The 27,727-nt window shown below is 45.7% G+C and overlaps 1 protein-coding gene across 5 annotated transcripts in view; it reads left to right on the top strand.

The window, feature by feature from the left end:
* OCLN (occludin) overlaps window positions 1–23,513 on the top strand; it is a 152,460-nt gene extending 128,947 nt beyond the window's left edge. For all 5 annotated transcript variants that reach the window (XM_085632376.1, XM_085632375.1, XM_085632379.1 and 2 more), the window contains exon 9: window positions 21,461–23,513. In XM_085632376.1, the coding sequence (XP_085488502.1) occupies window positions 21,461–21,562 (102 nt within the window). In that variant the 3' untranslated portion in view covers window positions 21,563–23,513. The remainder of the gene's footprint in view (window positions 1–21,460) is intronic.
* Window positions 23,514–27,727: the final 4,214 nt, after the last annotated feature.

The raw sequence follows: 27,727 nt of genomic DNA, 5'->3' as shown, positions 1-27,727 counted from the left end.
GCGGCCACGCTAATTGAAAACAGATGGCCCCTGCGCACCGCTGCTCGCTTCCGCAAGGTGGATGCCAGCACAAGCATGAGTGTTTCAAACGTGCAGACCGATTCCTAAAGGTCATCTCCTAGAGCAGCACTTGCGTGCTGCGCTAGGCTCGACCTAATAAACAATGGAGTTGATGGGGGTAGGGGGGGGCACCAAAAAGAGGTGAATTAAAAACAAAAATAGGGAAAGGAGGTGGAGACAGATATTTGTGAAAGGAAGGTACAAGAAAGCACAAACACAATACTAAGACCCACTCAGGACAAAGAGAAGCAGCTGTGGCCACAGGAGGATAAAGAGAATAGACAAAATCGGAGCGCGTTCTTGGAAATTAAAAGAAAACACCACCACTGTCCCCATAGTAATCAGTCATTTGAATATCCTAGAAGCACTATTTAGGCAGATGTTGGACCATAGCTTATGCAATAGTATATTTGTGGGGTTGGGGATTATCCAGCATGTGGCAACATTGACTATCCAAGATTTGTGTACTCCATGCCAGTCACCCATGCTTGTACTCCCAGACTGTCTTTATTCTGAAATAGAGACATTCGGCCAAGTGGAGGCTCTTCCTTCCTTCCTTGATCATGGAGCCGAATTGTATTTTTACTCAGACCACATTAGAGGAGACAAAGAAGCACAATCTATTTTTTGTAAACAAATTTTATTGGCATTTGTGTTATATGCAATTACAGCATTATCATAACAGGATCTGCACATATCTAACCTGCATATCTTTATCTCAACAACCTTAACACTCCCTCCCCCCTCCCCTGCCTCCCTGGGTCCGTGCATACCTCCCATTGTCACGTTCAGCTCTTGTCTAAGTTGCTTCACACCTCATACACATTGCTCATGTCATACTGTTGTGTACTGGCCTGTCCGTGTCTCGGGCTCACCCACTACCTTGTGTGCTGTCAGTAGTGGTAGGACAGTCTACATCTAAGGCTCGCCCCACTTCCAGCATAACATCCCAGTCCATTGCTATAGGCTTCCTCCTTAGCCCTCTCACTTCCTCCCGTCTCAGCGCTACGCTTTCTGCACTATCCCATCTCATCATCTCAGTATGCCACGCATAGATCGTAGGCGGCATTTTGGATTTCCACCTTTTGGTGATTGCCCGCACTGCCAATAGAAGTGCTAGGTTCGCGAACCTATTCTGTACTTTATATTTCGAAGATCCCGCTCTGAGTCCTAAAATACAACCCTCTATTGTGGCCGGCACTTCCCTACAGGTAATCTCCGCCGTGTGGCGTCTAATCGAGTCCCAGTACCCTCCCAGTCTGTGACAGGACCATATCATATGTATAAGGTCCGCTCCCTCCAGGCGACATCTAGGGCAACTATGCTCTGTAGCTGGGTACATCTTATTTAGTCTATGCGGTGTTAGATATGCCCTATGCAAGATCATGGTTTGGATGTACTTAAATCTTGCATTTCTCGATACCTTCTTCGGGTGTTCCACCACCTTCTTCCACTCTCTATCCTCTAATGCTCTGCCTATGTCGCCTTCCCATGCAGTGCGCAGCGGTAGCAGATCTATCTGTGTATGGGAACGCAGTCCCACATACAGCCATTTAACAAGGTGTCGGCCTCTCCCCATATAGTATAGCATTTTAACCAAATCATTTGTGGCTGGTTCCTGTCTATGCGGGGCCCAGTGTGTTCTGACATATTGTATTATTGCTGCGTGCAAGAGATATAGATGGTCCGGAGCCCCGGTTTCTCGTACAAAATTATCATGGTCCATTAACATCCCGTCTCTAAAAAGGTCCGCCATCGTGCTGATTGCCTCATCCAACCAAGGCTTCAGCCTGCGTGTCGTCAAGCAGCCATCTTGCAACGGTATACCAAGCAGGGGTATGTTCACCGCATATGCAAGGGTTACACCCGTGTACTGCAGAACTGCTCTCCAGCAGCGCACCGCCGTATATAAAAGGGGGGGAGCCCCCTCGAAATCCTGCTATGCGGCAGTAAAAGGGTATGCAGAGTTCCTTTCTCAATATCTTTCTCAGACATCCCTATTTCCTGTAGATTGCGTCCCGCTGTCCAGTAGGACAGCCACTGCAATTGACAGGCATAAAAATAAGCTCTGAGATCGGGTACTCCCAAACCCCCCCCCCCCCCCCCCCTCCCCGAAGTGCTGCATTGCAGCTTCTTAAGGCTAATTCTCCGCCTGCCTGTCCCCCATATAAGATCTATTAGGAGTGTGTTCATCAATTTGAAAGTGGCGCCCGACAGTATTATTGGTATATTTGTAAAATAATAGAGCAGTCTCGGGAGGACCACCATTTTTGCTATTGCCGTCCGGCCTGCCACCGACAATGGTAGAGCAGTCCAAAAGGCAATGCTAGCTCTCAAAGCCCTAAGCGCTCTATTCAAGTTGCCCTCTACCATGTCTGTCGGAGACCGATAAACATGTATTCCTAAATACTTGAACGTTTGAGGTGCCACTTGAAACTGTAATGTGCCAAACCGGAAGTCCCGCTCCAGCATGTGCTCCTTGAAATAAAATACCGTCGACTTCGTTGGATTAATAGCGAGTCCCGACAGCTGCTCAAATCGTAGGAACATCGCTGCCATAGCGTCCACGGGGGTGCGGAGGTCGCGCAAGTACAATACAATGTCATCTGCATACGCCGATATTAAGTGCGTGGTACCTCCCACTCTGATCCCCGCCTCCCCTAATTCAGCTCTAATTTTTAATGCCATGGGCTCCAGCGCCAGTATAAAAAGGAGCGGCGACAACGGGCACCCCTGTCTCGTTCCCCTATGTATCTTATATTCTGCCGAAATATGCCCTCCCGTCCTCGCTCTTGCCGTAGGGGCACTGTAAAGGAGGCGAACCCATCGGATATATTCTTCTGGTAATCCGAATCGTCCCAGGGCCTTGAACATGTAGTCCCATTTAACTGAGTCGAACGCTTGCCTCATGTCAAGGGAGATACAGCCCGCATATTCATAATGTTTCAGGGCCTCCGCAAGCAAATGATGCATTCTCCTCGTGTTCAATGACGTACTTCGCGCAGGCAAGAACCCGGTCTGATCCATATGGATCAACTTGTGCAAATTCGGCAGAAGTCTATTGGCCAGCACTTTACTGAGAATCTTGTACTCCATCGTTAACAACGATAGTGAGCGGTAACTAGCTATATCAGTGGGGTCTCTGCCTGGTTTCGGGATTGACACCATTAACGCCTGCGCCGTAGTAAGTGGCAGATTCCCCTTTTCCCATGCTTCTTTATATAAAATTTCCAATTGCGGTATAAGTATTTCCGAATAAGTGTCATAAAATTCAGCCGGCAGACCGTCCATCCCCGGGGTTTTATTCCTGGGGAGGCCCTTAATGGCGGCTTTGATCTCCGCTTTCGTAATGGGACCGATCAGCCCCTTCTGCGCCTCCTTTGAGATTCTAGGGCACGGTGTCGCACTCAAAAACTCTTCTACATCTTCTTCCAATGTTTCCCCCGACTCCCCGTAAAGATTCTCGTAGTATTGCCGGAACGCCTCATTTATCTCCCCTTGGGTGGTCACCACCTCCCCTGTAACATCGGTGACCGCACTAATAACCACACTAGGAGGGTCGTCCCTTAACAGTCTTGCCAACAGTGTCCCTGCCTTGTCCGCCTCTGTATGACACAGCTGCGTGTACTTCCGATAGTCTATAACTCGGAGAGATTCCAGGAGTTCAGCCTGCCGAATTCTAGCCTCCTGCAGAGCAGCCCGCTTATCAGCGTTTTGCACAGCTTCCTGCTCTAACTGATTGAGTCTTTCCTCCACCTCTGTAAGGGATTTATTAACCTCCTGCAGCGCCCCCACCCTCACCCCTATTGCTTTTCCGCGAATCACCATTTTAAAAGCATCCCACTCTATTAGTCTATTAGACGCCGTGTTCCTATTTTCAGGAAAATAATGTCGGATGGTGTTCAATATCGCGTCACGAAAGACTGAGTCTTCCAGCATTTGGGGCCACATCCTCCATGTTGGCTCTGAGGCGGGAATCGTCCCCCATTCAATCACCACTTCCAGCGGATTATGGTCCGAGAATGATTTCGCCAAGTAAGTACTATCTGTCACCTGCATCGCTATATTATTTGAGCAGAACAGCCGATCAATTCGTGTGTGCAGCGTGTGTACGGGTGAGTAAAAAGAGTATTCCCGATGAGTCGGGTGTCTCATTCTCCAAACATCACACAACCGCCATCCTTCCGCCCATCCACACAACACACTCGCCTGCTTGCAGACACCCGTCCCATTCAATGGTGGATGCGATCTATCCAGCGCCACATTCATCACAGCGTTGCAGTCGCCACCCAGTATCCATGGGTAGCTTTCCCATCCGGCCAATGCCATCGATAATACCCCTAGGAACCGTTCCTGTTCTGAGTTCGGCGCATATATAGAGCCCAGTACCACTGGTCTGCCATCCAGGGTGCCCCGCACCAAAATGTACCTCCCCTGCCGATCCACTCTCTGCTCCATCTGTGTAAAGGGCACACCATGCCTGACCCATATTGTGGCTCCTCGCGCATACCCCGAGCATGTGGTGGAGAAAACCTGCCCCTTCCATTTTCTGCGTAGTTTCCCCACCTCCGTCTCCACCATATGAGACTCCTGCAAGTATACTATCTGCGCCTTGCGTCTTAGCAGCTGTGCATGAATTCGATGTCGCTTCTGTACTGAGCAGAGTCCCCGGACATTCCATGTTATTATGGTGTATTGAAGAAGCACAATCTAACGTTGCGCACATAGTGAATTACATCATATTCCTCTGTTAAATGCATTGGACTCAATTGGAGATTTCATCCAAAAAGAAACCTATATCTAGCCCATGGTAAAGTGCATTGGTCCCACTGAGGGATCTGCTTAGTGTTGCATTGGGCAGTCGGGCACTTTGTTGACTTAGGCACTAAGACAGCTTGAAAGGGCTAGTGTGTCACTTCTTTTGGTCTTTTGCTCTGTGATAGAATTTAAAAAATGGCACACAGACAATTTCAGCCAGATTACTGGCAGTGCCTAGGCGACAAAGTGGCTTACAGGCCAGATCTGTTCCTACTGGCTATAGAACAGTTTTTCCAGATATTAACAAAATGTAACCATTTAAAGAACTCTACAACTGCCATGGTTGTGCTAGAACATAAAGCAGTCCAAGTAACCCACAAAATGTGATTCGAGCCTCGTCATGACCTGTTCTTTTGATAGTACCTAGGTGACACACTTTTGGATAGATTTGTGGTGCGTGTCTTTATCGAGATATTGGCTTTATCAATGACTGTTCACTGTTTAAGACAAATAAGTAAGAAGAATTACTTTGTTACAAACAACTAATATTAAAAAATTTACAATTTTTAAATTGTGAATTAAACATTACTGAGGCCTCTGGATAGGGCAGTGGTCTTTAGAGAGTCTGAATCACTCCTGTTATGTTGAGTCTGTTAGACATGTGCACCCTTTTTTTTCCTCCACATCTCCAGCTGCATATTCTACACCTCATCTTTTATCTCTTCAGCACCTTCTTTTCACTGTCTCCTGAAGGCGCTTCCTTCCATCCATCATTTCACCAACTCAAACATAGAACGCACCTACTCACCTGTAAGCAGTACATTTCTTTTAATTTCGTCTTGGAAATAGCTAACCCTCTTAGGGACTGGAATTCAAGGTTAATTAAAATATGTGCAATAGAAGCAGACTAAATTGGTTACAAGGATTACCTTAACGTTTCATATGTTCAGAAATCATTCAGACATTTTCCAGTAGAGTTAAGGACACACATATAGGGCCTATGGAGACCTGTTTCAATGTCTTTTTAGTTATTACCAGGTATAAGACCTGGAGGGAACCAACCGGTTTAAAAAACTGTATTTTCTTCACACGCTCGTATACAATGGTTGGCACATATGTAACCATCACTCTGTGCTCTCTGTAGAGAGGCCAAGGATTGCATGGGTAGGAAATCTGAATACCTTTAAGAATCAGTAATTGGTACTGTTCGAACTCTCACTACCTTCATCATGCGCTCCAATTCTCTGAATTGTGGAAAATCATGAATACTCACTCACAACTTGTACTCACCTGGATCCTAGAAGTAAGTCACTCCACAGTAAGCGCTATACAAAACTCAAATTTTGTTTGGAAAAAACATGGAAAAGCAAGATGAAGTACAACATAAAATATAAAAAAGACTGCCTTGCTGGCATGGATTACTTTGAGGGATTTTACAATATCGATAGCAGCCAAATGTTCCTGAAAGTAATTATTATAAAGCACTTCACTACAACAGGGGAGCAACCACTAGTTCCCAGCGTCACACTGCCACCTAGAGTGGCCCAATGAAAGTTGTTGTGGAGCATGAGTTCCTCTCTCTGGACAGCAGGTTCCTTTGTCCTGCTCATCAAGACAAAGCTTGCTTCATTTTACGATATTGTTCTAAATAGCTAGGGAGGTCTTTCTCTTGATGCAAGTGCCAGCAGTTCCCCTCCACGCTTGGAAATAGTAGGATGCGTGAGCGTGCAGGCACGCACCCTACAGGAAACATAGGTTGAGGCAAAATGTGTCTTAAGCTGTTGTTGACTATTTTCAACCTAGTAGGGCTTTTCTTGAAATCGGCAATCCTAAAGGAGTTTGTCAATTAGCGCATGAAGAAAGATGAGAAAAGCTTGGTTATTACTCAAAAAGATGGCGAAGGAGGTTGTTGTGGGACAGGACAGTGTTAATTGGGGGGGGGCTCTGATGGATACATGTAACTGCAGATTCCTTGCCTTGTGAATATTCCCCAGACGTCAGACTGGATCTGGAAACTTTGAAGCAGGTACTCCTGCACGCTGGTAGGTGGCGTTGTGCGGCTCCTCAGTCATTCCACTCTGAAAGTAATGCCAAGCTGCATATAAATGCCATACATCCGAGCTGGCGTCTGTTCCATTCTATTTGTTACTTCATTCACAGTCCCAGAGCTGCTCCATTGATTTTTTTTTTTTTTGTGACTATTTCTCCCAAATTTTCGAACAGTTTCCACTGTGCAAGGGAAAATGTCACTTCCCGAGACAACTTTGTTTGAAGAATGTAGGGACCTTTGCAAGCAGATGTCTGCTTGGTGCGGTGTTTGGAACTCGACTCCAGGGCCTGTGATGTCTGCGTCAAACATTAGAAGAGTCCACACTGTGACTGGTTGAAGTTGAAAGGAAGGTCCCAATCCTGCAGCAGTTACCCATCAAAGTCGAGTTCTTTGGGTAGGTCCAAAAGGAAACACAAGAATTCTAAGTAGAAATCAGGCCCTTCCCGCCCACTCTTGTTCTCCTCAGGAGGTGAAAGGGCGTTAAAATGCCACCTCGCTCATCTCCAAAGGAGCAGATACCAATCCTGGTTCTGATGCACCCTGAATTTTTGGGTCCTTCAGTGACCTGCAGCAAGTAGAGACCCTTAAGGAGATCAAACTGCGCATTTTAGGTGTTTTACCACTTCCCTCTGCTGCGCCTTCTGGCCCCAAGGACCTGCAGGTGGGACAGCAGTCCGCGCCAGCTTGGGTGCTGACTTCAGATCCACCGGAAGATGCTGCGTTGGTCCCTTTAGCATTGATTCCACTGATGGAGAAGGATCCACAACCTGTTGTGCTTTCCAAATCTGAGCCAAATCGGTGTCCACTCCTGCCAAGTCTGCAATCTAATCCCACCTGAGCGCAGCTTCTCTGCAACCCTACTGATTCAGACACTGCCGTTATCACATAGCAGGACTCGGGCCTCGCCCCATATTTTTGGCTCTCACACTGATAACGATGAAAAGTTTGAGGTGGATGAATTTCTCCAACAATAAGATGACAATTTGTACGAAGAAATACAGAATGGCAGTGGTCTCAATACTTCCCCAGACACTGGCCTTGTTTCTTCTACTAGCCCGGCAACACCTCCTTCGCTGTTATGCAATAGGTGGCAGAAGTACTTGACTCACAACATCCTACTAGGGAGGTAAAGACTAAAGTCATTCCAGAGGTTCTCCAGACTGGCCAGGCACCTACTGAACCTCTTGCCCTTTAAGGAAGCCCTCGTGGATACCCTATTGGACATTCACTTGGGCACAGTCATGTTCTGTACTTCTAGTCCAGATGCAAGTTGCTCATCACCGTAGACCAGCACCAAGCCACCCTGATTTTCTTACAGGGCCTGCCACACTGGAGAGTGTGGTGGTTCAGATGTCTATCAATTAAGTGAATCTGAAAGCCCCAGCGTGACCCTGAATCCAAAAGGATAGGGACTTTTGGCAAGCATGTTTTCTTTTGCAAGCCTAGTTCTGCGTTCGATATCTTCGTTCGTTACTCGTGCGTTATGGAACACGGTGTCCCAAATTCTGCCAGTAGTTCCAGACAACCTCCGGTCACCCCGAACTCAGACCGTCAAGGATGGGCTTGATGCAGCACAGCTTGTGATTTGCTCTGGCTTGTATGTGACCAATTGCATAAGTTGGGCGATTGGCATGAGTATGGTGTTTTGGCCTGGATTTAGTCTATGGGCTCCTTTGGGAGATATCTAGGCGTTCTTAATTGATGTGCCATTCGATGGCTGTTATTCTTTTGTTGAGAAAGCCGATTCTGCCCTTGAACATTTTAAAGAAAGTAGGACCATAGCATGGTCATTGGGCGTGTCTGCCCCACCAGACAATTTCATCAACAATTCACCCCCTGTAAGGATGCACTAAGGGTTCTCAAGTTTGCCATCGTCTGACCCCGCCACCAGCCCAACCAGCTTTCCAGCTCTTTCACGGCTGAGCTGTGGCTCACAAAGACAATGACTCGGGCAGCTCAGTCCCTCATTCCTCCAGTAACGGGCGCAAAACCTCTTTAGTGTGGCTTTTCTGACACACAACTACCCAGTCAGAGGCAGGATCCAACATTTCCTCCAAGGGTGGCAAGCCCTCACAAACCTTTCTACAGCACGACAAATTTCAAGATGCTTATACTAGCTCAGGTCCTGTCTTCACTAGACCCCGGAGACTGGATGGTAGCGTTGGACCTCCATGACTCTTATAACCCCTTCCTGCATGCTCACAGGCCTTGGGTGTTCCCAAAAGTGATGACAGTGGCTGCAGCACACCTTTTGAATGTTGGAGGTTCTGGTCTTCCCATACCTTGACCACTGGCTGACGGCAGGCTTGCCTCTGGCCCCTTGCAGGTGTAGACAACCTTCAGATGACGGTGACCACTCCACCTATTTGGGGTTCATTATCAACATATCAAAGTTATAGGACTATGCAGATGCTCCTGTTCATTAGAGCTATTATGGATACGCTACAATTTTATGCCTTTCCCCTGGAACTGAGAGACCCGGACATTTGGGCTACGATTAGAATGTAGCCTCTGTCCTGGATCTCACTGAAGACTATTCAGAGGTTACTGGGTGTGCTGGCCTCCTGCATCCTGCTGGTGAAATGTCAGATGGCGTATTTGGGCTCTGCAGTGGGATCTGATGCCCAGTAATAGCAGAATCTGTCCGATTCTATCCAGATTTCGGAGGAGACTTCTGGTGGCTGTTACATCCCAATTGGGTCAAAGGAAAGTCCCTCGTTACCTCACCCAGATTTGGCAGTGGTGTGCTGGATGCATGACCTCTGGGCTATCTGAGGCCATCTAGGAGAGGTGGAGATCAGAGGACTCAGGTCATCGGTGGAAGCCCGACTTCACATCACTTTCCTGGAGTTGAGCGTTACTCACTTGGTGTTTTTATTTTTATTTTTTTGTTTGAAATTTGTTCATTGGGATTTTACATTTCTTATTACTTATTGACATTTTACATGATTACGATGTATTGATACACAATTACAGTTGGGTGCGGGGTAATTATAAGCATAAGCATACATCTTGTTACTGATTCACAACTATTAGTCCTTAGAGAGAGACTTTTAGGAAGGAGCCCTCCTGCTGATTTGTGCTTTTCAGCGGTAACGTCTTGTGTTCTGATTGAGTTTGCCACCAATGAGCATGTATGAATATTACGCTTTTGTGTATTCTTTCCCAATGTTATCGTGTCTAATCCTGTCTGAATGTGTCTCAAACTGTCATCGGAGTCATAGCTACCGATGCGAACTGTCAACGATAGGGGTAGACTGTGGGGGATGTTGAGGAGCTATTGGATTATGTGTCGACCGGATCAATGATACCGTTGGTGTCGTTGCCTTTTTATGGCGTAGTGGCATGGAGGTGTTAGTACGCATGTGGGGGGGTGTAGGTGTGTGGAATCTCTTTAGCGGTGTACTCAAGCACAGTCTAGGGCAGTGGTCTTCAAACTTTTTGATGCCGAGACCCCCCAGCAACATTTTTTAGGCATAAGGACCCAACAAAAATTTCTAAAACCTGGTACTCTGTATCATTGACAACCATAAATGTTTACCAGAGAAACGGTCAATCTGTGGTTGCACCTGCTTAGTACCAGTTTATCACCCAAATATAGCAATAAGCAACAAAAAGGTGACCAGCACAGCTCTACAAATGGCCTTCTACTAAGCGTCAACACCTGTTGCTGCTTGTTAACTTTTGAACCTTTTGAATAAATAAGTTTTTTTTGGTTAAAATCAGCAGATTATGTGGCAGATGATGGATAATGGGAAATGCGACAAATCTATAATCATGCTAAAATCTCTGTGGCCTCAGAATCACATAATTCCAGTGGCCCTTGGTATAATAGCTGTAATGCATGGGCTGCAACTTTATTGCACGGCATTAGAGGAAAAGCATATTATATTTCATGGGATGCTGACAGCTTGGCATTTACAGCTGCATGTAACTGGAGGTGGCTGAACATCATTCATCATATTTAAAACATACATATATTTTTTAGGTCTTTCACCATCCGGTAGCTACATATAAAATAACAGGCAGCTTCAATGAATAATAGATACATTTTAAAAAAGTGTTACTCAGTGGGAAATGCCTTTATTTTATACTTGCATTGCACACAGTATAAGATAGACTGCTACAAAATGTGCAAAATGTTTTATGATAAAATGGTGCTTCCAAAATATATGGGCTGCTTTCAAAATATAAGGGCTTATTTATAAGCCCCTTGCGATGAATAATTTTTTATGACGCTCTGGTTTCGCAGACCCATATCTATGAGGCCACGCAAAGTCATTTTGTGTGGCATTTCAAGGACTCCTACATATGGTGTAAGGCAACGCTGCGCAAGTTGATGTGCTGCCTTACACTGCGTCAGGGGGGTGGGGGCGTTCCAAGGGCGTTGCGGTGGGTTTTCCCATGGGTTTTGACACATTCCCAGATTTACAAGCATCTGTACACCTGAGGATGCATCAAAACTGTACGCTGCCCCCGAAGATGCGTAATGAGGAGAAATATCTATTTCTCCTCAATTGTTTCCTCTTTCTTTGTGTGGCACACATAGAAAAAAGGAAAAAGCCTCCATGAGTTTTTTTTTGCGCAGAAAGGCAAAAACAATCCTGCAAACAATGCAGACACCCTTGCACCACGGTGCAAGGCTGCCTGCGTTGGCACTAGGCACCAAATTGTGTGCAGCCAGAAAGTAAAGGAATGCACTGTATTTTATAAATACAGTCCAACCCTGCCCTTTTCAATTGGCATAGGGCAGCGCAGCAAAAATACTTGCGGAGCTGCCCTACACCATTTCATTGTAAATGAGGCCCATAGATTTTAGTAACATCTGGACCCTATGTAATGCATTTTTTTTTAAACATAACTGTCCCTTCAACACATTCTCTGGGATAGTAAAAGCTATCTCAATACAATGACAATTAAAAGCAAGCACTTCACAGCTCAGTTAACTCTGTGCACCACCACTCAAAAAGTTTCACGTGATTCAATAAATGAACTTCAACAGCACTCTCCTTTCCTGAGAAATCAAAGCCAGGCAGACAGTTAAACACACCTTTCTGCCAGTGTACTGCTGGCCTGAAAGAAATGCAAATGTGCACAACGAGTTAATCTGCAAATGTAAAGGATTTGCAGATTAACTCGTTGTGCACATTTGCATTTCTTTCAGGTCAGCAGTACACTGGCAGAAAGGTGAGTTTAACCATCTGCCTGGTTTCTGTTTTCCAGCATGGCAGAGTCCCTGAATACGCTCCAGGGAAGGCATTTTAACGACCCTGTCTGTAACGTTTTCTTTTAGCAAAGGAAGAGCGCGACCCCCTTCCCATGACTCCACGGCCCCCCCTGGGGGTCGCGCCCCACAGATTGAAGACCTCTGGTCTAGGGGGACTCCAGGCGTGACGTCTGCCCAGGATTGGATGTGAACATGTGGGTTCTACTGTGGAGCTTCCGCGTTGGATCCTGCAGAGATAGAGGTGGGGTCTGGGATTGGGAGGTTAGTCACTTGGTGTTATAGGCCTTCCTGCCCACCATCAGAGGAAGGCTGGTACAAGTGCACACGAACACCACCACTGCTATGTAGTACAGCAACAAACTGGGGAGAAGGGTCTTGGGTCCTGTGTCGGAAGGCAGAACACCTCTGGAAGTGGCTGGACTGCCAGGAATTTTCTCTGGTGGTGAACCACCTGGTTGGCTCCCTAAACGCCAGGGCGAACAAACTCAGCAGCCGATGCCTAGCGGATCACGAATGGCAGGTGCACCCGACGATTGTGTAGGGTGTCTTTCTGCAGTGGGGAGAATCCTGGCTCAATCTTTACACTGTGCCTGAGAACTCTCAATGTCTGCACTTTTACACACAGGTGAAGGCTTTCGCTTCAAGATGCATTCCACCTACAGTGGAGCACTGGATTCCTTTATGCCTTCCCGCAGCTACCTCTCCTGCCTTGATTTCTGAGGATCAGGCATAACCAAGCCCAAGTAATAGTAGTGGCACCAGATTGGGCCCAGAGTGTGTGGTACCCTGAACTCTAGGGCATGAGCATCTGTCCTCTGATGAAGCTGCTCTTCAGAAGAATTTTCTGTCATAGCAGCTGGGCACGGTCCTGCACCTGGCCTGCTCAATTTCCTCCTCCATGCATGGAGCTTGATTTCTTTTGACCTTCCTCCTGAGGTCATTGAAGTTACCTTTGGCGCCTAACCATCCTGCTACACTGGCCTTTGAGACAAATTTGTGGCTTGGTGTGGCACCCGCTGCAAGCCAAGCTGTCTGAAGTTTGGTTGTTTTTGTCTCTGTGCCAGCAAGGACTTGCTATGGGCACTACTAAGGGCTTATTTGTCAGCTCATTCAGCTTTTTTGCAGTTGCCCGTTCAGCCTTTGTTTAAATCACCTGTGGCGATGAGATTTTGGAAAGGTTTGCAACACTTCTATTCACCGAAGCCCATTGAGATGTGACAGTGGGACATGAATTTGGTACTCACTTTTTGATGCGTTTTTCCCTTTGAAATGCTGCACCGTTGCCCATTACCTCTTCTAACATCGAAAACCGTGTTTAATTTCCCCTTGGTGTGTATCTTGTACAACATTATTCTCAAGCAAGTTGGACTTTCTACTAAAAGTGGTTATGCCGTTTCATGTTGGGCACACTATCACCCTTCATGCGTTCTTTGCTCTGCCTCATTTCTCCAAGGAGGAAAAGAGACTCTGTCACCTAGATCCAAATAGAGCGCTCTGCTTTAATATAGATCACACCAAGGAATATCCGGTAGAGGTAGCTCTTTGTGGGGTTCTCTGATGCAAAGAAGGGCAAGGAAGTATAAAAACTGACCATCTCTTGATGGTTTGTTCTTGGCGTTAAGATCTGCTACGCGCTAGCTAAGAAGCAGTGTCCAGGCTGCTTACAGGCTTATTCCGCCAAAGCTGCTAGCTCTGTGCTGCCACGCAGAGTGCCTGCACTGGATATTTGTCAATCAGCTACTTGGGCATCATTGCACACGTTCACAAAGCACTACTATCTTGACAGGCTGGTCCTTTGGAAGGGGGGCATTTTACCCGCTCTGTATTGCGGGATTTTTTGATCTGAACTAGTGGAGACTTGCTACCTGAGTAGGCACTGCTATAGTATATAGTAAGAAGGTCCGTTATCGGCGGATAGAAGTAGCCATCAGAAGAACAAGTTACTTACCTTCAGTATCGGTCTTTCTGGTGAATACTCCAGCCACAGATTACTCACTGACACTTCCACCTCCCAATTCTGTGAACTGGACTCTTTTCCATCTAAAAAGGTCCCTATCTAGAAATATGCACAATGGTCATACCATTTGGCCAGGGGCTCAGCGTCTTGAGTGAGGGCACTGACCAGCCTCAAAATGCAGATGATGACAGTGCATGGTTGGCCCTCATATGCGGCTCGTTTTGTCCCTTCCGAAGCAGAACCATGTTGGTGCAGAGCAGCACAATACCACCTACCCACGCACAGCGGTTCTGCTTTTAAAGTTCCTGCATCCATTCTGATGTGTGGTTAATATTCACAAGCTGAGGAATCTGCAGTTAGATGGCGTATCCACCAGAAAGAATGCTGCCGAAGGTAAATAACTTGGTCTTCTTCAAGCAGGCTGGATTGAAAGCAATACTGTATTCTGCAGCACTTCTCATCAGAGGCCTGAAGAAGTTTTAGCATATCAAGAACAGCGCTAGCTCCCCCTCCCAGCCTGCATCTTCGTCAAGTCGCATCACATACAGGACTGCCAGAAATAGCTTATGTAGCTGAGAAAATAAATGAGTGCAGTCCGACCAGGACACTCTAGAAGCCAGGATATTGCCTACCTGGAAAGAGAACCCCGCGAAAAAGGAAGGTAATGGCGTTTGCCTTCACCATCTCTGTTGTAAGACTGGAACACGAACGCCCTCAACCCTTCTGCAGTTCAGGAAGGGCTTGAAGTCTCATCTTTTCGGATAGAAGTGCACTTTGAAGCAGTTTGGAATACAAGATGAGCACTGAAACAGACAATATACTGGCTTGCTTCTTAAAATTAAACCGCAACAGGCTCCGTTTGATCAGCTGATGAGGGATCACGATAAATATGGTAGGTGTAAAATTCTCATAGGTGTTTACAGCTTCCCGCTGTGATTCATTTGCTCAGGATGCATATCTCCACTCTTCATCCATTCATGACGGATGTTGGATTATGGCACCCCCTATTACAGTGGGGACTCGTAGTAAATCGAGAGGCTTGAGACCTAGAAAGGCCTTCGGTTCGGATAGCTACTTAGGAATTTGGTGTAGGACCTTCCAAGGGGGTGGTTGTTAACCCATTGCAGCACTGAGCAGCTGCACCAGCTGTAAGATGGACTCCTTATCTGGGCAAAGTGGTCAACAATGGCTTTCAAATTGAAAGCTAAAAGATTCTTTATGAACAAGTTCTTAACTTAATTAGCTCTGGCTCATCTGTCCTAAGGCTTTGGTCTTACAAACTTACAACCTGCACTGACTGTTACTCTTCTTTTAACCTATCATTTGCTCCCTGTTCAGCACGCCTTGTACCACTTATTGTTTTACTTTTTATTGACCCTTTTTGTGTTGTAAATGTGTGATGTCGTATTCATATTTGATGCCGGTACTGCAACTTATTACCTTCCTTCCCTGCTATTGTAAAGCGCTCTGATATCCTTCGGGATCATGTTCGCGCTATATAAAACTTTATAAATAAATACACGTGTGCATACAGGGACATTGATGAGGCATTTAGGGTAAGGCGGGAACATGGCCGATAAGGATCCAGCACTTCTTGAGAGAGATGTTCCCTGCTCAAACCATTTTCTTATGACTTGCCTATTTGAAAAGCCCTGCACATGAGGTGCTGGGGGAGTGTTCATAAAGTGTGCCTTCTCTGCCGTAAGAATTTTCCTGTTAAAAATGTTGATCTATGCTTTTGGTAAGGTTTTGCATTTTTCTCCGATTTTTAACTGTGTAGCTTCTTGCACTGTGGCCAGATACATCCTCTAATGTAGGCGCCCCCTCGTTATGTAGGTTCCCCCTCGTTTGCTGCTACTTCAGTAGTCCGTAACGTGCAGCCAACTCCATGACAAGGGTCCTAGCTTTTGGGACCTTTCCAACCTCCTCCACTTCCTTCTCCCCAAACCTATCTTCCTCTCTTCACGCTCCTATTCCTCCAGTAATGCTGCTCAACCCCTTATTCCCCCTCGGTAACCCCTTCCCTTTCCCTCCCTCAGACCTAGCAGAACCATTTTCTTTCTCCAACCACCCCATAAACCAATCCCCCTCACTCTGCCTAGTACCTGTCCCCTCACACTTACCTCTCCTTGCTCACGAGACCCTTCCTACCCCCTCCCCTTTCTTCTCCCCAAACTTCCTGCCATTCTATGACTCACATTTTTCCTCCTTTTTTCCCTCCCTCCTCGTTCCTTGCCTGTCTCCCCCTAAATACGACCTCAATTCTTATCCCCCTTGCAACATCAGCAAAGAGAACTCTCTCTTCACCTCTGATGCACCAACACCCGCTCTCAACCACCATCTTTCTCCACCGGTTAACCTTGTACCCCAATACCTCCCATGCACCCCCTTCTCTCCCTGCCCTACCTTGCCAATTACACTCCCTCCTGTATCTATCGAGTAACCTAACATGCCGTGCTCAGCCTTATCTCTCTGAAAGATAAGCTAGGATCTCTCATCACCTCCATCTCCCAGCTTGAAGCTACCATTTCACTCTTACGCATTAAGATTTCCACCTTGCCAAACACCCCATTTCCCTTGGCAAATACTCACTTCCCCAAACACCCGAGAAACACCTCACCCCCATGCCCCAAAAAAGCCAATCACAGTCTGTCTTCTGCAGACATCGCTAAATTATTGACTAGTTACAAGTCCTCGAGAGCGATCCCCCCTCCTCTTTCCTCTCCAAGTAAGTCTACTATCTTCTCTATTCCGACCATCTCTTCTGTCAGAAGTAATCATCTGCCTTTTTCCTCCCGGGCACCCTCTTACAAGTACAATATCACTATCACCACCCCCCCTCAGCCCAATCGTACCCCTCACCAAAACAGTCTTGTCAGAGTTGCGCTGTCTGCTCCACAACTGCAGATCTTCAATGAAACACAAACTGGAAATCCTTCACTATCTCGACATGCTTTTCCTCACAGACACCTGGTTCAATGACACCTCTCATTCTATGTTTGATCTTTTGCTACCCACCAACTACTCTATCCTAAGAAATGACAGAACAGACCAGGTTGGGGGAGGTGTTGCAATCATCTTTAGAAGCTCCCTTCAACTGAAGGTTTTTCCTAACAGCTCCTGCCGTACTTTCGAATGCCTATCTCTTGAGCTTCAAATCCAACACTGCTCACCTCTCAGATTTCATGCCATTTACCACCCGCCTGGTGGCTGCTCTTCTTTTTTGGAGGAACTCACTGACTTCATCAGCGACCAATACTTGCAAAGTGACAGACCGATCTTCCTGGAAGACTTCAATCTCCACTGGGGCTCGCTGGAGGATCCCTCTGCTAGCAGGCTGGCCACCTTTCTCTCAGCAAACGACCTCAGCCAACACTGCACTGAAACAACACACTCTAAGGGCTCAATTCTGGACCTTGTTATATCTAAAGCAGACATGCTTTCTATTGCTATCCCTATTCATGTAGACTGGTCTGACCACTTCCTCATCCCCTTCTCTCCTCACCTATCACACTGTATAACTCTTGGCCAACCTAAAAGGACTACTACCTTGTTCTGTAACACCAAAAACATTGACCTTGATACTCTGTGATTCTGCTATGATATCACTTCCAAGGCTAGACCCGAGCTTGGATGTCAATGATCTCACCTCCCAATACCTCTCAGTCCTTGCAGTCCAAATCGATAATGTCTCTCCTCTTCAAAGCAAAATGAAAAGGCCTATTCCCTCGGCACCTTGGTTCAACAAATCCCTTTCTGAAGAAAGGAAGAACCTGGAGAAACAATGGAGACAAGCTCCATCCACCACTAATCTTGCTACACTACGTTCAGCAAGATCCAAGTACCACAAACACATCTTCCTTGAAAAAGCATCACACTTCAAAACCCTCCTCGACTCCGCCAAAAACAGACCCAAAAAACTTTTCGATCTTGTCAAAAATCCTAACTGCTCTCCCCCAACCCTTAAGCCGGAGGAAAGCATAGGGGAATTCACTATATTCTTTGACGAAAAAGTGAAATCATTGATCGATCAAGTCATTCATCTTACCCCCCCTAGAGGAGCGCAAATCTTTAGTCATTTGACAGAACTTTGATGCCATCTCTGAAGATGCCCTCCTCAAATGCATCCTTGAAACAAAGCCCTCCAACCATTCTCTTGACCCCATCCCTAGTGACATTGCCATTGACTTCTACACCCATACTCTTTCCTATTCGACCTGTCTGGTTAACCTCTCCCTCAGTCAAGGCTCCCTTCCTATTACCTTTAAAACAGGACAGGTTACCCCTCTTCTTAAAAAAACCCACCGCTGATGAGAACAACCTCAACAACTTCCACCCAAGAGTCCCTGTGCTGATGGTAGTGTCCTGAGCTGGCAGGATGGATGCTACATGCTCAGCGTTGCTGGCAGGTGGTAGAATCCCAGGGCTGCACTGGCTGCTCCTGCTTCCCCCAAGTAAGGCTGAGAGCAGCGCCTCTGGCAGAAGTTACAGTCTGGGCTGCGAGTTTCCATAAAGGTCCTCCTCCCTGGTCATCACCGCATTCCAGGCCATCCGAAAAATCGGGCTTCTGCTGTTCCAGCACACGCACATTGCTTTTCCTGTTCCCCACCACTGCATCTCCGACCTCCACCTCATTTGCTCCCCTAAACTGCACGATCACATACACACGGTCACATTGTCTTTCCTTCCCTGCTCCCGGTCCCCACATTACAATGCCTGCTGCTCACCTGACAAACATCCCCACACACGTACCTGTTCTCCTGCAGAGCACTTTCAACCTGCCTGGAACACACAGCTAAGAATGCACAAATGGCCTTTGTTAGCTGTCAGAAACGGGCATGCAGCCTCACACATATCTGTGCTCCCACACTCTGTGCTATAACCCAAAGCTGCACAACACCTACATTGTCCTCTGTTCCTTCACACTGTACTGCTACCCACACCCTGTAAACGAACACAGTCCCTGTCCCTCCTGTCTTCCAAGCACACACAACTGGCAGTTCTTGTGTACTACGCTGATTCCACTTTGCTTGGTGCTTTGCCTTCGGGGTAACACTATGGACTAAACTTGGCCATAGTGCACTGCTAAAAATTGAGCTTAGAAGCACAAACAGCACTGTGAATCAAAAAGCAGCAAGCCCTGGTGAGGTACAATGAAGAAAGCGCGCCTCTGTTAAAATTATATTGGCACAGCCGTTTGCCCAGATACAGCTACATTTCTTTAATCAAGATGCCTGGTTATCTGTTTGGTCACATGCCCACCTTGCCAATAGCCCAAATGTAAACATGACATTTTTTTAATGGAATAATCCGCTTTTCATGAAGTTCTGTGCAACTGAGAAAATTGAAAAAACATGTTTTGCATTCATTCCAGTTAGTGCTTATTTTTGTTAAATTCTCAGTAACACAGCTGCCTAAAGTGTCACAGACTGGTAAACTGTACTACGGCCGAACGGCCTTTTTCAATCTATGCGTTGTGCAGGTGCCTGGTGAAGTCCTGCCATGCTTCACACATCAAAGGCAGGTAAAGTGCTCAAATAAATCCCATCAGTACAGATTTTATGACCCCTCCAAGCACATGAACTCAGAATGGATGTCATTAATGCTAATGATGTGTTGATTACTAATTAATGCCTGAGAACACAGGCCATTGGTAATGCTAATACTGTATTACACTTTTAAAACGAGCTGTAGCTCCCATGTATGGGATTCCGTTCTGTGACTGTCCTCTTCAGCTCTGTGAGTGTGATGACGACCCATAATAATGTCCTTGAAACTGTAGGGTGCATGTCTGTCTGCAAAGAGTGCCTGAGAATAATTCTGACAACGCATAGGATGAGGCCACAGTCAGAGCCCTGTAGCTTGTCATGAAACACGTCACAAGCAAGCTTGATGTTTGATGCAGCCTGGGATAATAGATAGTTCCAGGCAGGTTGATATAATAATATAAGATACTCCGAGCCATACTCGTACCTCTTGGTGGTATTTATTCAATGAACCCATCCTCTCCAATGCTTCCCGACCCTGTGCTTCACCAGTGACAATGTATGTGTGCATTGTTTGTTTATGGCCTACCAAATGGCTTGCAGCCCATTATGTTAAGTGGTTTGATGGAAGGTCGGGCTTCCAAATGCAAGCAATAAAATGCAAGTCATTTCTCCGGAGAAACAAAATCACAGGGCCTGGTCAGACGTTTTAAGGCATGAACAAAGTGGACTCAGCTCTGGCTCCGCACACCAGAATTTCAGGGTCCTCCTTATAGAGCCAGCTTTGTTCTGCAGAGATTCTTGCCCTGGTGACATTGAATTCTTCTAAATACGTTTCCCTTTAATTTATTTTGAATGTAGGTGATATGTGAGTGTCTATTCTAGATATGTTGCAGAGAAATATTGTTTGTTTCTTGTAACAGCCATAAAAAAGTGTTCTTTTAGATCAAAACAGGATCTCGCGTATGAGAAATGGTAGGGCGTCAGAGATTATTTGCAGTAATCTTAGGGAGCATTATTGATGTCATATTTACACTTTCATAATTGCTTGATTAACCTTCATGCTTTCTCAAATATGCTCGAAAATACATCATTTACCCACTCTTTTCTCAGGGGGAGAATCCCACTCAACACCAGCCACTCATCACTAACTTTTACGCCTCAACACTTTCAAAAGTCACCAGCCGCCACTGGAAGCATGTTCATCGCGTCAGTGGAGGCTGCAGTCTTGGGTTTTGACTGAAGACTGGTTTAAAAAATCCATCATCTCCCAGAGTTATCCGATCTCTACATGAAACACAGGAGACGTAAAGAAGCGTCACAGCGCTTCTTCTCGCATGCACGATCCCCACCCTAGTGCTCTGTGTGCATCTTGTGGTATAATGCCACCGTGTGACGGGAGCTAAGAATGCAAGCCAAAAATGTGCCTCTAATCAATCATTTCTTGGTGCACCTGGCACTCTCCTTCATTAACAAGTGTGGATTCTTTGGTGCTGATATTATTGCAACCAGAAACACCGTTTTCAATGTTAGAAGATGTAATGGACAATTGTGCAGGAGCTCCAGGGGGGGAAATTCATCAAAAAGTGAGGTATCGATTGTTTTAAAATACTTTTCAAAAAGCGAGGCATCCGAATTGTTTTTAATACTTTTCCTATATACCAAAAATATTATAGCGAAGCACTCTCGCTATGAAGATGTTTCTTTAAGTTATGATCGCTTCGAAAGGCTGAAATGTGCCTCCTGTATATTTAGTTAGATATGTTTGATTAGAGTGTCAGTTTAGGAATGGATGTGTGGTGTAATGTTAATCATGTCTTGTCATTTGCAGCTGACCTATAAATTGTGTGTGGTTCATGTTATTGTTGCTTACACATTGCAGTGTGTGACTTTTACTGATGAGTTGTTCTTATTGTCCTTAGTCTGCAGACTATCTGAACAGAAAGAAACGCTGCAAAGAATTGAAGAACAAGCTCGCCCACATTAAAAGGATGGTCAGTGATTACGACAGCAATAAAGTATAAAAGAACAGTGTTTTTCGCCGTTGGAAATGAAAATACATTTGATCTCTCATCTCACCGCTGAGTCAAATCCTCATTTGAACCATTTCAGCAACACATCAACTTTTACAGAACAATTGTTGCTTCTTTTATCTTCCATTGGTGGTTTGGAACTTAAAATGTGCATTGGTTTATTTTTGCGGAAACTGGGTCTTATCTGCTTGACTAATTCAAGCATAAATTCTTGTCTCGGACTACAATACCTTTTGGTATATTGAATGTTGCTCTTTCAATACCTTTCGTGTCCTATTTGGCAAATTCATCGACTATCAGGGACGCACAGAGTTCGGTACAGCTTTCCTCTGAGCCTGGTGTTATTAGCATGACCAAGAAGCTGATTGGAACCTCCGGAACATCTTAACTCTGTTACCATATAGTGACATGGCTAAAAATTGTCTTCTGTTTTACAATTAAAAAAAGCGATTTAGTAGCATGCCGGGGTCAGCTTCAAAAATAGGACCTAATATGACCAGCGTTATTACTCTGGCAAACAATGTAAAATATAATAACTTTTTTTTTACGTTTTATCTTTAAGTCAAAATAGTGTTTTTACCACCTCCATTTTAAATAAATATGCATTTTAGAATTGTATTTTTGTATCTTATGTACATTGAAAAATCTAGGTTTTTTTTTAAATGCTAATGTACTTTTCTACTCCTGCGTGTATATATGTACAATTGCAGTATCTTGTTAGTGATTTAACCATTATAGTCTTTTCATCTTGAGAACTAACAAGTGGTAATTATGTTCTACTCTGCTACATTGAATAGATTTGAGCATCATACCGTTGGGAAGCTTTATGTAAGTTTTATATCCATAAAAAGAACAGTTGTTTAAAAGTTGCTTGGTTAAATTGCATTGTATTGGTCTAGTTTGAAAAGTGTTTTGGATGCTATGTGCAGCGTGGGATTTAGTGACTGCTAGAATTGCAAATATGGAAGACCATCTTCAGGTCTAATTAGTGGTTCCCTTCCAGCCTGAAATTGCAGTTAACATGGTTAAATGTGGCATGACACTACTTAGTTGGGTCTAATTTATGCTATCTTGCTGCTAGGGGGACTTAAAAAAAAAAAAAAAAAACACCAATCAAAAGATCAAAAAAAAAATCAACAAAGTATAGTTTTCAGGGTTTCTGTAAAATAAATATCCTTCATTAATAACCATAGTAATTTATCACCTTACACTTGTTCATTTCCATATTTATAATGTGCAATGTTGAACAGGGTTTCTGGGGCAGTAGTCTGCGATGTGCAAAGAAGGGTTTGTGGCATGTGTTCAGTTTATCCAGTTCCCATGGTCATATAATTCATATTTGTATGTTGGCCACCATCACACCCACTTTAGAAGCTTAACATTAGTGGCTCAACTTTTGTTTCTTCTAAAACAGCAATACAGCCACAGACTTACATTGAATGAAGTCTTCACCTTCTAAAAGCGTGGCCCTCTGAATGCCTTAAGCTGCCAGCACTATATCCACCCCTGACTTTGAATGTGCTGTCCACCTTTTCTGCTTATTGGTTTTGCCAAAGTCTTTTTGACCCTTTTTCCAACCTTTTTTTCCCCTCCCTTTGCTGAGAGATGGACATTTGACCAACTCCTACATTCAGCTTCTTGAAGCAGTGTCTTGTCACCACTGCACTGTTTTGTGAAAGTCATTCCTGGTGGAAGGGGAGGGTCCATTATTGTTTATCAGTGAGTGGAAGTCCTTGATCTATTTGCAGTTGCTCTTCAGTCATGTCACTGAGCAAAAAAACAAAAGTCCTTGAGTAATGCTCTCGGGAGGCAGAGAAGTCCTAAACACTAAACAAATTATTTAAAAACCTTTGCTGTATTTATTGTAGCAACCAGTTTGGTATAATCTTTGTATTGGTACTTGATTAATTTGCGTATTCATTCAATAAATATTCAATAATTATTTGATGCATTTTTGTGTGGTCTTAAGTCCTCCATACTCTCTGCACAGCACATTTTCTGTTTTAACGTGCCGTTATGATAAAGGGCAAAGTCCTGAAGGATTTCAGATTTTCTTTTAATGTTAAGTTATGAAGGTATATGCTTACCAAAGGCCGGGTGTGAAGTTGATCTTATTTTGATATGGCTGAACTGCTTTGGTTGAAATACTTTGCAAGCAAACAGGCAATTTTACAAAGCATTAGTGTTTGAATGGTGACAACCATGCAGGTGCACTCATGGAGAAAACTGCTATTTCTACTCTAATCCTCCTTTACTTTTCTCAAAATCTTTTTTTTAATAAAAGCGAAGTTGTCAGCAAGTAGAAAGACCATATCAAGCACAACAGCCGGTATGTGCAAAGAGGTCCTTTTGGTCCTCTCTCCCCTTTTCCCCCCTCCAGGCTCGACTTCTGACGAGAGAAAGGGGCTGAAAGCAGATTTTGCTGATCTCTCCCTCATGGCTAGTGCACCTCATACCTTTTGACTTGCTGAAGTCAACATGGAAAAAAGATGTAGGTGAGCTAACGGATGAGGACTGGGGAGCTGCAAGAACGGGCCCCTAAAATGGTGGCACTTCTCTCACAATTTCGAATAATACAGTTATGATTAATTTATATGGTCCGCATTACCCACTGTAAGCTTTGGTGTGTTGGGAAAATCCCCTCCCTTGATTTCTTACGGTGTGGGTGGGATGTTGGAGACTTCTTTCCCACCAGTTGTTTCTTTTTGGTGATGCATCGATTCTGGAACGGGGTGCTGACCACCTTGGGAGAGGTGCTAGGATGGCCCTTAAATCTGAATACCAAACCGACACTGCTCTATATTATGGTGTATCTGGATTCCAACAGGTACAAAGCTGCCTTTCTACATAGGGGTCCATTAGTGGCTAAGCGGGAGATTACGAGGGAGTGGAAGAGTGTTTCTTCTGGGTCACTCGAGATGTGGGTGAGAGGACTGGACCATGTCTTGGGCTGCCTGGCAGGTCTATAGATGAACAGGCTTTGAACCTGCAAGAAGGCAAGCCACTTCTGAAGCTTTATCGCTATTGTAAAACCAAGGGGGGTGAATCTCTGGTTACGGTTCTAATCATAATACAGTGCTATTTGTCTTTTGTTTCGCTGTATGCTGCTAAAGCTATGCTGTAGTTAGCTTGTCATGGTTACAGGTGAGGAAGAGATGAATGCCGTGTATGTTTGTTATAAAATGTCACTCACTTTTTTTATTAACATTTTTTTTAATGTGAAACCAAGCAATGATGAGCCCCAGGTGGCGGCCTGTAATACAGAGAGCAATATGCTCTTTCAATACTCCAGCATTTTGGAGTATGGCGATCTATAATGAGAATGATCAATAGTTCTGGTTTCCTCATGTTGGAATTGTGGCAGATAAAAAAATCTGGATGTTGTGCCTAAAGCGTTCTTTCAAGGCCTAAATGCCTAACTTTAATCGCGTAAGTTACCAGACCCATCTATCTCTTCCCCTTCGCGGCCAAAGTCACCAAGAAGATCGTCAACAACCAGCTCACGAACTTCCCTCCCAATCCAGATTCTGCACCAAACACCACCGAGACCACCCTCTTGGCCGTCACAAATGACATCCGCACCTTCCTCGACCTAAGCCATACGGCTGCCCTCATCCTACTAGACCTCTCAGCAGCCTTCGACACCGTCTCCCACCGCACACTAACTGCCAGACTCCACGACGCCGGCATACAGGGCACTGCCCTTGACTGGATCTGCTCCTTCCTCACTGGCCAAACTCAAAGAATCAGACTCCTGCCCTTCCTCTCCGAACCCACAGAGATCAGCTGCGGAGTACCCCAAGGATCCTCATTCAGCCCAACACTCTTCAACATCTACATGGCCAACCTCGCCACGGACTCCGCATTGTATCCTACGCCGACATCACCCAGCTCATCCTTTCCCTCACCAAGGAACCAGACACCACAAGACTGTTTCCAGGAAGGAATGAAAGCTGGCTCATCATGGATGAGCAGCAGCTGCCTGAAGCTGAACTCTGAGAAAACGGAAGTGCTCGTCTTCGGATCCACCCACTTCGCATGGGACAACACCTGGTGGCCCACCGCCCTCGGCAACCCTCCAACACCCACAGACCACGCCTGCAACCTCGGCGTCATAGTAGACTTCTTCCTCACCATGAACCTATAGGTCAAAGCCTTATCACGTGCTTCAACACCCTGCGCATCCTCCGCAAGACCTTTAAATGGGTCCTCCCACAAATCCAGAAAGACCGTCACCCACACACTCCTAACCAGCAGACTGTACTACTGAAATGCCCTCTACGTTGGAATCAACAGATCTCTACTCCTCAAACTCCAAACCATCCAGAACGCTGCTGCCAGACTTGTCCTCGGCATCCCACGAAAAGACCACATCACCCAACACCTACGAGATCTCAACTGGCATCCTGTCGAAAAGACAGACATTCAAGCTGCTCACTCACACCTACAAATCCCTCCACAACACCGGAATCCAATACATCAACAAAAGAATATCCTTCGACGCACCCAAGAGAAACCTCCGCTCTGCCTACCTTGCCCTGGCCGAAATCCCACGCATCTGCAGAGTCAGAACGGGAGAGGCAGAGCCTTCTCCTACATCGCAGCCAAGTCCTGGAATTAACTCCCCCCCTCAGCATCAGACATACCCCACACTGAAGGCTTTCAGGAAGAGCCTCAAGACCTGGATCTTAGGAGGAGATGCAGCTGCTCAAATCACCCCCTCCCTCCCCCCCCTCAGTGCCTTGAGACCCTCGTGGGTGAGTAGTGCGCTTTACAAATCCCTGATTGATTGATTGTGTAAAGTGTAGTTTCATTGTATTTGGATAATTCATGTTTATCCAGCCTGTCAGTCATTTTATCATGGTGACTTGAGTCAATTTTTGTGGATTGCTTTCTAGCTTCATGTCCCTGCCAACACCTGATACAGAAAAGGTAGACTCTTGGGGTCACAGGAGTGTCATCATCAGACTTGGTATCCTTTTTTTAGTATCAAATACCTATTTCTCTTGTTTAGGGTCAGTCTTTCCTATAATGGAACAGTACAGTCCCGCAATAATGGGGGAAGCGGTCGGGCCGCACAGGATAACCAGGTATCAAATAGTCCGATGTAGGGCAGACAAATTCCTTCTTCGCAGCCAGCTCAGCATTAGCCACCAGACTATCCTTCAGTAGCCTAGTAAACAATGTCGAACAACATTTTCAGGGGAAATGGATGTACCCAGAAAAGCAATCCTAGCAGACAGGCAAGAGTGTGTGGGAAGGTACCACCAGATGAACTGTAATGGACCTCCACTCTGTCCGCTGGTGCCAGCGGTGGAAGCTGGGATGCCAAGCACAAAATGCTGCATACAGAGGAACAGAATGGTGGGGCGTCAAGATCGTGGGTCAGGAGCTGTCACACTGGAGTATAGCGAACACAAAATGCCCAGTAGAGTGCATAAGCAGCTATGACCTGATGGCAGTGCCACTTGCAGGTTCCCCCTCCCCAATTCCATATTGGTGTCTACTGAGCATGGTACCACCGAGAACAGCAATCTGCAGAATACTGCCCTCAAGCGGATCAGGCCCAGACCACTAGCGGCTACCACTTGAGATAATGGAAAGCTAGGCAGGATGGCCAACTGTAAAGGCACTTCTCTGTAGTCAAGCATCCATCTTGGACGCAAGCTGACCAGGTACCTACAGTCGGGGCACAAGTCAAGGGTAGATGGCGCCTACCCAGTCTTTTCACGGGGTAGACGCAGTCTACCATGCCAAGAAGTTGGTCCCCACAGAAATACGCTTAACTTGTCGCGGTGTAATTTTCAGCCGCCGATACGCATACAGCAGCTTTGGTTCCTAGCAACCTGCAGGAGGGGAGTGGGCTGATCCGATTCAGCTGGGCTCATAAAAAAGGCTCACTTTAAGGGGCCATTAGGCCTCATTTTGTTGGAGTCTCCTGGCAGGGAGCTATAGGGAGCCTCCCACCTAGATGCTATGGAGGGGAAACAAAGGCTCACAGCTCCTCACTTCACAGGTACTTAAGAGAGGCACACTTTTGACTTCAGTCCTTGTATGTAAGTTATGCATGCACTGTAAGAATGTCAGATGTGTTGGTCTGTCCAGGAATTTACACCAATAGCAATTTAAATAACTATTTTGTTTTATTTCTTTTAT

This window comes from Triturus cristatus, chromosome 2_1 (genome assembly GCF_964204655.1).
Source record: "Triturus cristatus chromosome 2_1, aTriCri1.1, whole genome shotgun sequence".
Lineage (NCBI taxonomy): Eukaryota > Metazoa > Chordata > Amphibia > Caudata > Salamandridae > Triturus > Triturus cristatus.
The sequence above is the reverse complement of the archived record's forward strand: the minus strand, read 5'-3'. Positions and strand labels throughout refer to the sequence as shown.